The sequence below is a fragment of the Aethalodelphis obliquidens genome, unplaced genomic scaffold (assembly GCF_003676395.1).
Source record: "Aethalodelphis obliquidens isolate GAN/ISIS:26980383/991018 unplaced genomic scaffold, ASM367639v1 scaffold29, whole genome shotgun sequence".
Taxonomy (NCBI): Eukaryota; Metazoa; Chordata; class Mammalia; order Artiodactyla; family Delphinidae; genus Aethalodelphis; species Aethalodelphis obliquidens.
Window position 1 is genome coordinate 9091216 of NW_020837973.1, and position 14151 is coordinate 9105366.

Below are 14151 nucleotides of genomic sequence, written 5' to 3' on the forward strand. Positions count from 1 at the left end.
CCTCTGGACATTTATACCTGACTTCCACTTACGCTGGAATTTTCATCCATCTCTGTGATCAGCAGACCAGGTTGCAAATAAGCCTATTTCTTTGTATGAGACAAAAATACAAGGGGTCTCATTATAACTGTAATTCCCATTACTGAGCAGAGCTTAATATAAGCTATGTTAACTACCTCTGGGGGAATCCTTTCATAATGTATATGTATATCAAATCATCACATTGTACACTTTAAACATCTTATAATTTTGTTTGTCAATTATACCTCAATAAAGCTGGAAAAAAATTCATACACTGATCTTTTGTTATGTGAGGGCTTCCCTTTCCTCCCACTTCCTGTTCCTTTTGTTTTATTTGGATTTAATCTATCCTGCCCCTTCCACCTCAAGATGTATGAATATTGTTAAGTAATGTAAATAAATTTAGCAAAAGAAATCTTTTTTTTTTAAACCAGAAATAGGTATGAGAATTGTCACCTCTTTAGGGATGCTGGAAGCATACAGCTACAGGAAATAAATGAGTTTCATTCCCCCTGTCCCCCACAAGAAACATAGTATGAGCTAGATTATTTTAGGGTCTTATTCTAGGAATTTAGATATCAATACAGCAAGAAGCTATCTTAAGACTTTTTTTTTTTTTGTATGGACTCTGCGATGATGCTACAGCAAAAACCAGATGCAGTAGACAGAATAAAGGCCTCCCAAAGATATCTGCATCCTTACCCCCAGAACTGGTGAATATGTTGCCTTACATGGCAAAACGGACTTTGTAGATGTGATTAAGTTGGAGAGAGTGAGATGGGGAGATTTTCAACGTAATCACGAGTTCTTATATGGGAGAGAGGGAAGCAGGAGAGTAAAGTTAAGAGAGAGACATCAGTCAGAGATGCTGTGTTTCTGGTCTTAAAGATGGTGCCTAGGAATACAGGTGACCTGTAGAAGCTGCAAAGAACAAAGAAATAGACTCTCCCCAAAAGGAACACAACTCTGCCCACCCATCTTGAATTTCTGTCCTCCAGAGATAATAAATTTATTTTTTAAGCCATTGAATATGTGGTGATTTGTTATAGCAGCTGTAGAAAACTAATAGGCTACTGTAATTGATTTACTGTAGGAGCCAGAAGCAACTGTGTAACGTTATTACTGGGTAGAGGGAATATTTGCCTCAACACGCCCGAGGTGGGAAACAGTGTTCTACTTCTTTACTTTTCTAAAACAAGACTGTGCCCTAGCTGTCATTTTTATAGCCGCTTTCTCTCCTCTGGGCTTTCGCAGAATCTGAGGCTTAAAGGGCCCAACAAAATGGCTCAAGTTCTCAATATCTTCCCGCTCCAGCTGCTGCTGGCCCTGGTCTGGGATTCAGTGGGGAGATGGTCCAGGGCGGTCGTCTTGCCCTCCAATTCATGAATTCCTCTTCTGCACTGCTCTGTTCCCCATTCCTCTCCACGTGCTTCAGCTTGGGGGTCTTCCCTTCCTCCGTACTCCACAGAGCTTGCGACCCTGCTGACTGCACCCAGAGTCCCCACCCCGAGAGTTCCCAGTCCTTACCCCGCTAGGCCATCTCTCCTCCCAGGGCAGGGCATTTGCTCCCACTCCGACTTGCATGGGTGACAGTCAGCGCTGCCCTCCATCCCTCAGAAAACAGTCTCCTTCACTCGGACCTGCCCCCTTAGAAAGCTAGCCATGCTTCTGCACAGCACTCTTTTCCTTGTGTCTGTTTTCCAAGAAGTTTTGTACCATACCTCTTACGTGGTAACTTCCGTCAATGTTGGTAAGTGAGTGAACGTTAATAAACTACATTTGGACAGCAGTTCATAGTGTCATAAGCAGTCATACGTGGTGTCCTAGAGCTGGCCTGCGTCAGCAGGAATTTGCAAGGTGATGGTTAAACACAGCCATTATTAAGTATCACGTTATATAGATTTACAATTAAATGAATTATTTAGAAAATAATGGTAATAAATACTCAGAACCCATCACAACCTAATTATTTTACTACATTTTGCTATTACCTATGCTCTTGAGGTTATCTAAATTACTATGTTTATTTTATCTGTATCCTGGAAATAATATATTGGTCTGTCACTGAGCACCACTTTCGATTCTGCATTTGGTGACATCATATTGGTAGCTTAAAATCGGTCACGGTGTGTGTATTTACAGCACAGAAATTAGCAAATACTGTAAACCGAGGGATTTTTCTTTTCTTTTCTTTTCTTTTTAAGAGTCAGTTGTTAAACATTCACTAGCACACCTGGTCATAAGCCCAATCTGATCTTCACAAAAATTGTAAAGTGGAAGCACAACATATATTGTCACACCCACCCCCATTTACTAAAAAGGAGAGACCCAAACATTACCTAGCTTATTCAAACAGGGTTTCTGAGTCCTAACTCTGTATTTTCACACACACATATATATAAAATTATGTATACATCTATAGTGAGATTAATCAAGTAATGAATTCTTGAATTTATTTTAATTTTTCTATAAAGTATTACTCCTTAGAAAAATAATGGCAGAATTATAGGTTAAATTAGGATTGCCAGATAAAATACAAGGTGCCCAGTTATATTTGGATTTCAGATAACAATGAAAACAAATTTTAGTGTAAATATGTTCCCAGTATTGTACAGGACATACTGATATTAAAAAAAAGTATTGGCTATTTCACTGAAATTTAATTTTAACTGGACACTCTATCTTAATTTGCTGAATCTGGTAAGCCTAATTAAATACTCTTTGTTTACATATTAACATGATGGGAAGATTTCTTGCTATAGTCCTATTAAATTATTAAAACATATAGCTCTAACTTTCAAACTTTACTAGGGTCAAAATTAATTGCAGAAAAATGCTTATGATTCCCTAGTAACTGGGTTAGTGACTGCTGTCCCAGTGAACTTCCACCCAAAAGGGACTGCCAATCTCCTCTCTGGCTTTTTAGACACCTCTGGAGTAGTCTAAAGCAAAACAGAACCGTTAAGAAACCTAATTTTCCTTGTCCTTTCGTGTCCATTTCATACGGCAGTTTACTAGTCATTTCCTCCTGGTCCTAACAGCCATGAGCACATTTGGTGCCAGTTCTGTTATCTGTTGTCATCACAGCTTCTCCTTCTTCTCCTTCTTCTTTCTTCCTTCTTCTTCTTCTTCTTTTCTCCTTCTTCTTTCTTCTTCTTTTCTCCTTCTTCTTCTCCTTCTCCTTCTCCTTCTTCTTCTTCTTTTCTTCTTCTTCTTTTCTCCTTCTTCTTCTTCCTCTTCTCCTTCTTCTTCTTTCTCTTCCTCTTCTCCTCCCCCTCCCCTCCCCTCCCCCTCCCTCTTCTTCTCCTTCTCTTTCTCCTTCTCCTTCTTCTTCTTCTTCTTCTAGGTTTATAGTAAATTCTCGGTAAGTAAAGATTCTGCCCTTCAGAATCTTGGGTCTTGAATGAACATCTGGATGGGATGCTTCCCTAACGGAACTTGTGAAAGGTCTGGGCCGGTGAAGCAGCTGTTGGCAGAGCTGCTGTGATTGGATGGCTGGAGATGGAGATTGGAAGCCAGAGCCATTCGTCTGTAGCAACGTTTCATTTGCTGTGAATGCTCTGAATCTTCTTTACCTTCATGGGGCCCAGGGACCAGTGTCAGTGAGTGGAAGGTGTGGGGCTGGGAATTGTGGAAACAGAGAAGGCAGTCATGACATCACGTTGATAATTTAGGTGGCGTGTGTTACCAGAAGAGGAAGTGATAAAGGGCGATGTAACTTGGAGACACTCCCATTCAGAAACTATGTATTCCCAAAGACAGTGTGACTCAGAAGGAAGCTGTATCAATGTTCAATAATACATCAGACCTCTTTTACTTCTTAGTTTTTTCAACCCTTTAATCATCTTTCCTTTGTTCTCGTTGGAGATAGAGCATGAGCCCACAGAGGGTGTAATTTCTTAAGAACCTAAAATTACTCTAATACTGATAGTGAATTGAGGCAATAACACAACTTCAGACCCATTCAGTTATGAATCCATAGTGTATATTACTGGTAGTTAAAAGAATAAGATAGAATGATAACTAGAGAAAGTGTTTACAGAATGCCTTTCTGCTTACCAAAAATTAATAATGGGGCTATTTTTTATAATCTATTTTCCTGACTCTTCAGAAAAGCATATTCTTATTCTGAGGACATGATGATGTGAATATGTAAGTCTTTACCTTGAGATTTGTTTTCATCAGTCCAGCCTTCTGTTACTTCCTAGGAGAAGGCAAAGGAAAGTCTCTAGAATGTGTGTATAAGTGCTTAATGATGGTCCATTTTGGAATATTTGGGGAATTAGATGCTCTTCAAGTGATTTCAGAGGAGAGCCAAATTCTTTCAGTCTCTCTAATCTGCTATTCTCAGGTCCGGCTTCAACTTATTCTGGTCCCCTCATGGTTGTTAGATGGCTGCCAGGAAGCAGAGTCGCCATTTGCTTCCATGTTTGCATTCAGCTGGAGGAAAATACAAACCCAAGACCCCAAACCTTTCCTTCTGACATAAGGACATGGATTTTTCTCTCATTTTTTAGTTAAATTGTTTTTTACTTATGATAAAACTCACTGCTTTTGCCATTATTAAGACATATTGGCTACAAGTTAAAGAAGCTGAATTTATTAAGGCAAAATGTTATCAGTTTTATGATAGATTGGTAGATTATATCAGAAAGGCAACACCGGTATTTCCAATGCTAGAGGCTTTTCCATAATCTTGCCACTACTGCCCCCTCTCCCCCACCACCATCAAGAGATGGAGTCTATTTCTGCCCCCTGCCCCCTGGAACTGAGCACTATTTTGCAATTGCATTGAGTAATGGAATGCATCTTGACTTTCGTGGCTGGTTCTTTCTCTTGGGACATAGACTTTGGGAACCCTGAGATGACATGTCAGGATTTTGACCCCCTTGAAGCATCCCTGCTGGCCAGAGCCTGTGGAGGGACCTCATAGGATGTCTGAAGAGGTGCAGCTATTCCTGCCCTCAGCTACTGGAGTTTTCCAGGCCCAGTTGCCAGACATTTAAGTGATTGAGTCATCAAGTGATTCCAGCTTCCAGCCTTTGAGCCTCAGCGGCTGATTCTGAGTGGAGCAGAGCTGACCTGTCCCCAGGGAGCCCAGACTCAACTGCAAATCTCTTGAGTGAAAATACCGTGTCTTCAGAGAGCCAAACCTCACTTCTCAGGGGCACAGCTCTCAGATATAGGGGGACAGTATCAGTCCATGAAGAAGGGCTGAACTAAGAGAAACAAAACAGGCCAAATAAATTTATATATGTATATAAACACTGAATTTAAACACTGCTTTTTTTCATAGCAGTTTTCTGTAATGCCTGAGTCTTATCAACAAGAAATGGGTTGTCACTGGTTAACCTTAGTTAGCACCAAGTATGATGTGACAACTTGTGTAACCCTCATTCTTATAAACCTGTCTGACATTTTATTGTCTAACTCACGATTGACATTGAGGATTGATGTATTAATTGTGGTATTAAAATTGAATCAGTATTAAAAATCTGATTTAATATTATTCATAGTGATATAGTTTAAGTGTTCCTTACTTAGGCCCTGGCAATCAAAGCTCTCAAGTGAAAACAACAATGGGTCCTTTTTCATACATAATGTTTGGATTTCACATTCTATTCAATACATTGGGTGTAAGTATGGTCCACCATAAGGATTGAGAGGAAAAAGAAATTTTCTATTTTCTTTTTTTTCCTCTTTTCCTCTGAAAAACACCATTCCAATCTCAGTAGAAAATCCAAGATCTGGAGGCTCTTGTAGACCCAAGAGGCAGCCACTTAGGAGGACAGGGTCACACTTGGTCACTTCGGTACAATGAAAGCCGAAACAATGCTTCTGGCCACTTTCGGTTTTTGTCCCAGGCACACGTGTTATAAATAATAAATCACCCATTGATCAACCTTTATTGCCAAGGAGATGGGATGGCTTTAGGCCACTTCACAGTTCAGATAAAACCTCATCTATCTATCTATCTATCTATCATCTATCTGTCTATCTCATATATCATCATCATCTATATCTATCTATCATCTATCTATAGATATCTATCTATATCTATCTATCATCTATCATCTATCTGTCTATCTCATATATCATCATCATCTATATCTATCTATATCTATCTATCTATCATCTATCTATCATCTATCTACCATCTACCTATCATCTATCTACCATCTATCATCTATCCACCATCACCATCTGTCATCTCTCTCTCCCTACTTCTTACTTCCGTGTGTGTATGTGTGTGTGTGTATGAAAAGGATAAAAGAATCAACTTGAGTAACTATGAACACTTTTAATTGACTTTCTCCTAGCTCTAACTCTGATTCCAGAGGTTTCTGGCTGAATTCGTTCATGTCAGCCTGGTGCCAGGTGTTCTTAAAAAAGCACAGGCAGCAGAGACTTCCTTGGTCTTCAAGGGTTGCAAATGTTGGGCTTGCACAGACTCAAAGTCACAGAGGAAATATAAAGCTCCTGCTAGGACAAGGACTTTTTGACATGCATTAACTTCCCTCTGCACAACTCAAGCCAGAGAATGAGTCCTACTCCTTACTTTTGGAAAAGTTAAACCAGCTATTTGGTTATGGACAAATCATGTCTGTACCATATCTCTGCCTTGATGAACTTTACTATTTCATTCTATGACAGTAATGAAGTGGAAACACTGTCCTCAAAGCTACATATTTATATCTCTCTTAGGGGCTGGAGCATTCCTGGGAGGGGACCCAGAAATGTGTATTCCTATAGTAAACAGGGCGAGAAGGGCCAACTTGTAAGAAACTGTAGGACAACTCATATGAAAATGTCTGTCTACCACGCTGCTCTAGAAAAGAGCTTCTCATTTGCACAGATATGCATGAACAAGAGATCGTTTGGTTGTTGCTAAATTTGGAGAAAGAACCATGAATTTTAGACTTTGAGCTGAATTAAACTACGTAGAGCGAAGGGGAGAAAGTTTTAAAGGAAGATGGCAGCCAATTTCTTTTGTTATTTAATGTTTTATTTTTTCAAGAACAGTTAACATTTACTAGGCACCTATTGGCCTCAGTCACTTGCATCTAAAGAGCAAAGCTAATTTACCCACAGCCCCTGTTCTTTTGAATGGTTAGCCTTACTTCCTAGCTCTGTTAACAACTATTCTACCATTAGCTTCAAGTTCAGTTTTAATAATCGAATCCATAATTGTCTACTGCTCCCTGCCACACGAACAAAAGAGTTTGGGGGGAATAAGGCGAGCAGTTTACATTTTCTGTGGCTATTTCAAGTAATTGGCTCCAAAGTGAAATTATTGAGTTGGCCATGGTTTATCATGTTCTGAGGGCATGAAACACGGAAGGAAATGGGCCCGTAGAAAGGGTTGGTATCCAAGAATGCGTGAATGTGTGAGAATCCTATAACTTTACCTCCACTGGCCTAATATCCTGAGTCACTAGATGGTCAGAAGTATAGATAGAGTACAAAAGGAACGGCTGATGTACATTCATACTAGAAACCAAAAACAAAGTTTGTACAAGAGGAACAGCAAATGAAATAGCTTCTATCCAAATAAAATCTCACACAGGTCATTTTTATACATACATGGACACACACCCACACACGCACAGACACACGAGTAGAATGTGTGTTTTGTAAGATAGGTCCTTGGAAATAGACATTCTTAGCAAATATGGATGACAGATCAATTGTAATTTATTTTCTTTTAACACTGTATCATCATAAAGAAAACTGGTATAAATGAAAAAATCTATTTCAAATATCTACATCTAAAATTTTAGGCAGTGAAAAAGCACTTTGTTGACAAGGAGTGTGGAATGATGGATGTTAATTGTCAGAAACTGTTGAATGCCTTGCTTAGTTGCCACAAACAAATTCACATATCAGAACGAACGATACTGCTAAATATTCCTTTTTTCCCATTTTTTTTCTGTTAAAACATACTGCGAGAAAGAAAAGAAAAACTGGAAATCCATACATCTTTCAAAAGTCTGAAATTGAAGCAATATTTAGAACCATAGATGAGGAAACGCCGCAGCATTGGTGTAATATACACAATGCGCTTTTCTTCTTTAATCTGTAATGTACATCAAATACTTTACAACAATGCATTAACAAAGGGCAAGAAACATCTTGCTGTACAGAGGAACCCGAGTGCAACTTGAAGCCTAGAATCACAACGGATGAAGAGTAAACAAAGCGTGAGAAGCCGTCCCTCTGAAGTGTGTGAACCACGTGCCTCTGTGCTTACAACCGTCACCCCGACCGCCTTCTGTGCTGCCTTCAGCCACATTCAGTGGAAAGCACTTTTTAGACTCTCCAGCCCGCGCTAGAAAGGTGTTGTACAAGGTCAGATTGAGGATCACTTTCTATTGACTTTCAAGTTAACATTCGATTCAGTTAGCTTTCTGAAATAGCTCTTAATGTTTCCTTACTGGTTATCCCAGCCTTCCTATGGAACAGGCTTTAACAAACTAAATTTGCAGGGGAAAAGAAAAATAGCAATGTCTGTGGTCTTGCATGCACATGCACTGTTCCCGGTGCTGCCTGCCTCACACCCAGGAGTCGGGGGACGCGGGGTAGTGGCTCGTTTCATAGTTCAGTTCACTGTAGGGACGGGCAGCAGAGTAGAAGTCGACGTAGTTGCCCGTGGACTTGAGTCCCAGGTGCATGTACTCGCTGGCCGGAGGGCGGTGGTGGACCTGGTCCTCGAAGAAGGACTCGTCGTAGTTTCTCGTGGAATTCGGAAATGGCTGGTAGGTCTCGTAGTCTTTTCTGCTGGGCTCCTGTGGGACTGGCTGTGCTGAAACCTGCCCAGAAAAGAAGATCCACCTGGGTTAGCGCATTTGCCCTTGACCCGTCCTCCCCCGCCGCCGATGCGCTCAACCCTCTCTCAAAGTCAAGGCTCCGAACATCCTCCATGCGGTTACCAGTATCGAGCTTCTCCTGATTGACTTTCCTTTTTCAAGTTGGTTCCTGAGTCCATGCGCTATCATTCTAGGTAATCTTTTTTTTAAAAATTATTATTATGGTAAAGTATACATAACATAAAATGGACCATTTTAATCGTTTTCAGTGGCATTAAGTAAATTCGTCGCCTGGGCCACCGTCACCACTATCCATTTTCATAACTTTTTCATCATCGCAAACAAAAACTCTGTATCCATTAAGCTTCAGTCCCCATCCTACCCTCTTTTCGCAGCTTGTGGCAACCGTCATTCTATTTTCCACCTCTATGAATTTCACTAGTCTAGGTATCTCATAGAAGTGGAATAATAGAGTATTTGTCCTTTTGGGTCTCCCTTCTTTCACTTAACATAATGTCCTCAAGGTTTATCCATGTTGTAGCATGTGACAGAATTTCCTTCCTTTTTAAGGCTAAATAATATTCCATTGTATGGAGAGACCACATTTGTTTATCCACTTATCTACTGATGGACACTTGTATTATTTGCACCCTTTGACTATTGTGAATAACGCTGCTGTGAATGTGGGTGCACCAGTATCTGTTTGAATCCCTGCTTTCAATTTCTGGGGGGTATGTAGCAAGAAGTGGAATTGTTGGATCTGATGGTAATTCAATGTTTACCTTTTTGAGAAATTGCCAAAACTGCCATGATAGGTGAACCATTTTACTAGTTAACCTTTTTCAAATTAAAGAGGTATACACTAGACACTACAGAACACAAGTAATTTATAGTCATCTTTCCTGCATTTTTTCCATCACACCTGGGTGCTGTAATCCCAGACAAAGAGAAAGTGAAGATGTACAAGGTCTAATGGTCACTTGGGCATCCTCCTGCCAGCTCGGAGGGCTGTGACCAATACCTCTCTGGAGGATGGAGGCTTCCCGGTAATAGGGCCATTCCATCACACCTGCCTAAGTGACCAGGTACCACAGCCTTAGAAGGATACAGAGAAGCATGTGAGAAGAAGAGGGAATCCACTTCAAATACTCTATGCTCTGGAGAACCAAAACATCTCCTAACTTGGTTCAATTGAGAATTGATGGGACTCGAGAATAATGTGGGATTATGAAGACTTTGGTTAGGGGAGAGGGGTCTTCAGACTTGTCCAATGTCCCCCAGCCCACTTCAGTGTCCCCCGTTTCCATTCCTGTCCTCTGCAGGTTACTGTCTGATGTAGGGGGCCTTTAGGGGCTAAAGGGACCACAGGATTCTTCGGGATACGTGAAGTTTAGTTAGTTAGTTAGTTCCCTCCGCTTTGCTTTAAGGACAGTAAAACAGACAGTGTTCATAGGCTGATAATTAGCATTTATATGTCAGGGCCTAGCTATCCCCTTCCCACTGCCTCTGAGGTCCCTTCCTAAGCATCACGCTCCCAAAGTGAGGATACCCCCAAGGCATGGGGGAAGGACCATTCCCACAGCCACTGCATAATGGCATCCACAAAGTTCCCCGAGTGCAATGATTGTGCAGGAGGTCTGGGGGGAACCATGGAACACTCCTAAAAAAGCATAGTTTGATCACCTGCCAGTGGACTCGGTAATTCCCTACTAATTTAACTAAGGTTCAGCATGGAAACATCCTCTAGAAATTGGTCTTAGTTGATAGATAATGATTTGTAATTAGCACGTTGTGTGTGAATGAATGCTTCTAATGGCCTGCCCGTAATTCTTCTCTCAGGTAAGCGAAACTCCCTCTTTTATATGTCATTGATTTACACTAGTAATTGACCTGCTCTTCAAGGAAGTGGTGAACTTCATCATAGCTGCCATCCAGGTGGCCTCACACTTCCAGATAGTGGTGGCTGAATGAATGAGGTTTCTGTCTACCTGTGAAAGTCCTTAGAGTGTAAATGTGTGTTAGCCTAAGAGCCTGGGCATGAGGGGGACATTTGGAACTTCAACACCTGCAATTAAACATTGCTAAGACCACGTGTACCTGATCACTGGGATAGGCTAAGGTGCCCTTTGCTGGTCTTTGAAGAGCTGAGCGTTACGTGGAACTTCTCCGCTCCATCTCGGTGCTGCTACCCAAGTGTGGAGCATACAAAGTATTAGAGTTGAGAGGTTTGGAAAAATTACACAGGGAAGGAACTAGAATTTACTGGCTCTATTTCAGTGGGCTCTATATTCAACATGTAACAAATTCTTCTTTGTTTACTCTTGTATATGTATATATGCATACATATATGGATGCATGTTTATGTCTGTATATCTATCCATCCATCCATTTATCCATCTATCATCTACCTATTTATCTATCTAATCTATCTCCTTCTCTCCCTCCACCTTTCCTCTCTCTCAATTTCTCCCTCCCTCCCTCCTTCCTTCCTTCCTTCCTTCCTTCCTTCCTTCCCATCCATCCATTTATCCATCCAATTCCCAATTTATAGATGAAGAAACTGAAGGTCAGAGAAGATAAGAAACTTGTGCAAGATGCCATGGCTCCTGGTGGGGTGAGGCTGGGATGTGAATGCACACCTGGCTGACTCCAAAGTCCATGTTCTCTCTGAGACAGGAGCACAGTCTCTGTTGAGCCAAGGTGGCTCCACCTCGGGGGGCAGGCAGCCTCACTGAGTTGACTCCAGACCCTGTGATGAGAAGGGAGGCCATGGACAAAGGAAACCAAGATGAGGCCTGACTTCTCTGTGCTGGTCTCAGTAACCAGGGGAGGGGCAGTGCTAGAGCTTGGGAGGTCTTCAGGGGAAGCTACTTAAGAGGATCGTGGCCCTCCTCCACGGTGGCTGCTTCTTTCTTTTTTTCTTTTTTTTCTTTTCTGGCAAAGCCTGTTTCAAATTTCTTACTACTGCTATGTTCTCTCTGGCTGGTGGACATTTTTGGGTTGAGCACAAGCTTATTTTAGTCTCATATCAGGAGTTACCTTCTTCAGTTCATTTGTATTGTTCATAAGGTCCCATATCAACCCCTTCTCAGGTTGAGTTCTGCAGTTCAGAGAATTTGTGTGAATGAATCACCCAGAACAGCTGATGGTGGCACAGTTGTATTTGAAGGGATTAAATTTGCTCCCTGGCCCCAGTGGTATGGATGTCGGCTGCTAAGATGCATTCACCGCAGAGGTATGTTGGCTGTATTTTGTCATTTACTTTAAGAGACTATCTGACAGTGTTCAAGATTAGGCAGGTGAAATGCTCCCCAATACCAGCCTTCCCCATAGAGGAGCTAAAATAAATGCTTTTTTTTTTTTTTTTTTTTTTTTTTTAACATACAGTGTGGACAAGCCAGACTTCTGTAAAGGAGGTGGAATGATGCTCCTATCCCACAGTGGTGTATTCTGAATCTGAGTCTCTTGTGGTCCAGAGGAGCCCTGGAACATCCAAGGAGCCTGAGGCTGTTGTCTGCTCTGCTTAAGGCAGCGTCCTCTCTGGGAGGGGCAGGTGCCACCAGCTGGCTCACGTGGCCATCACGGGGGTCCACACTCTCGGCGCTCTGTCCTGTGGCTTCTGCTCCCACAGAGTCATCCTTGCTGAAAGCTTTCCTCAGCAGCAGAATGTTTAGTGTAAATTATAAAGGACGCTGCTCCTTCTTAGCTCCCACCCCTGTAGCACGCTGATGGAAGACTCCTTTGTATTCCTCACTGAGTTTGCCCACCAATTGAACGTATTCCTAACACAAGGGAAATAGCCGCCCACTACAGACCTTCAAAGTCTACTGCACAGTGAAAGCTGAAGACTCAGGGTGTTATCATTATACAATGAATGAAGCCGTGGTGAAGATCAGTGCTTCTCAAAGTGTGGTCCCAAGACCAGGAGCATCAGTATTGCCTGGGAACTCTTTAGGGGTACAAATTATTGGGCTCCATCCCAGACCTACTGAATCAGAACATCTGGGGTTGGGGCACAGTAATCTATGTTTAACAGTCTTCCAGGGATCCTGACTCACCCTCAAATTTGAGAACCAGTGGTATACAGGAGGGCACATGGCACAAGAGGACAGAAGACCCAGGCTGGAGTCTTTGCCTCTTCCGAGCTTCTTCAGGTGACTGAGGGCGAACCCTTACCCTCCTTGAATCCCAATTTCCTCAGCTCTGGGGATAATTTTATTTGCCTGCCCACCTGGCAGCCAGACTGAGGAACTCAAGATGCCATTTTTATTGCTGTCAGTAATAATTTGAAAACCAGTCAGCAAAACACCAAAACCCTTTGTTTCTAGTTTATGAACAAAAATCCTATTGCCAGCGGGATACGGTTAAATAAGCTATTTTTCTTTATAAGTATGGGATAGACTGGTAGAAGCTCAGCAGGGTTTTTGAAGGGTTTGAGTACTTAACTCTTAAAACAATATCTGTGACCCCAAACATAAAACCGAGGATCACAAATCTTATTTCACACGAATGGTTGTTTCTTCTAGGAGTCCTTATGCTCGGAATTCACTGATTCGAAACTGGAGTGGCAGGTAGTCACGGGGGGTGTGCCACAGCTGCGAGGCTGCCTGGCTGCTTCTCTGCTGAGTCAGGGGAAGCCCGCCTCCCACCTCCTGCCCCGGCCCCTCCCTTGCTTGGCCATGCATCCAGGGCTGTTGCCTTATTTTCAGATCTCACTGTCTTTTGCCTCGTCCCAGAGATCCCCCTGAAACTAGTTTCCCTCGGTGAATCACTTCTTCTCTAAGATGAATCCCTGTCCAGACTCCTCTGCAAAGCTCAGGAGGCCCAGCTTTGACACTGAAACCGAATGGACCCCGGCACATCCCTCCCGGTTAAATTTTTCAAGCTGGCCATTTACTAGCTATGAGGTTGTGAAGTGGCTTTTAGCCCAGAAAAGTTCCAAAAACAAAAGCCATCTGTGATAACCAACCATGCTCACATGGGCAGAAAATCCACACCATGGATGCTGTTTACAAGGTCATCTCCAGAAGCACCCATCTGGAAGAGGAGCAAATGGCCAACTTTTCTGAATGGTCAGGATGGTCTTCCTTTACCGAATTCCCAAGAGGGAAGGCTGTAAGTAAAGTCAAAGTGTATCCTGATACCAGAGTCCAAAACAAGTAAAACCTTTATTATTTTCTCAAGTCACTGGAGTGTCATAATGATTTTCTTGGAAAAATTTTTTTAGGTAAAAAACAACTCTCTTTGGTGGACATTTCAAAAATGTTGCTTGATATTAGAATGGAGTTAACAGTCCAGTTGCCCCCTTCCCTCAGCTGGACCA

The 14151-nt window shown here is 42.0% G+C and overlaps 1 protein-coding gene across 1 annotated transcript in view; it reads right to left on the reverse strand.

Moving 5' to 3' along the window:
- Window positions 1-7366: 7366 nt before the first annotated feature.
- Window positions 7367-14151, reverse strand: part of CTNND2 (catenin delta 2) — a 257170-nt gene continuing 250385 nt past the window's right edge. The window contains exon 13 of the mRNA XM_027125377.1: window positions 7367-8831. Within this exon, the coding sequence (XP_026981178.1) occupies window positions 8574-8831 (258 nt within the window). The 3' untranslated portion in view covers window positions 7367-8573. The remainder of the gene's footprint in view (window positions 8832-14151) is intronic.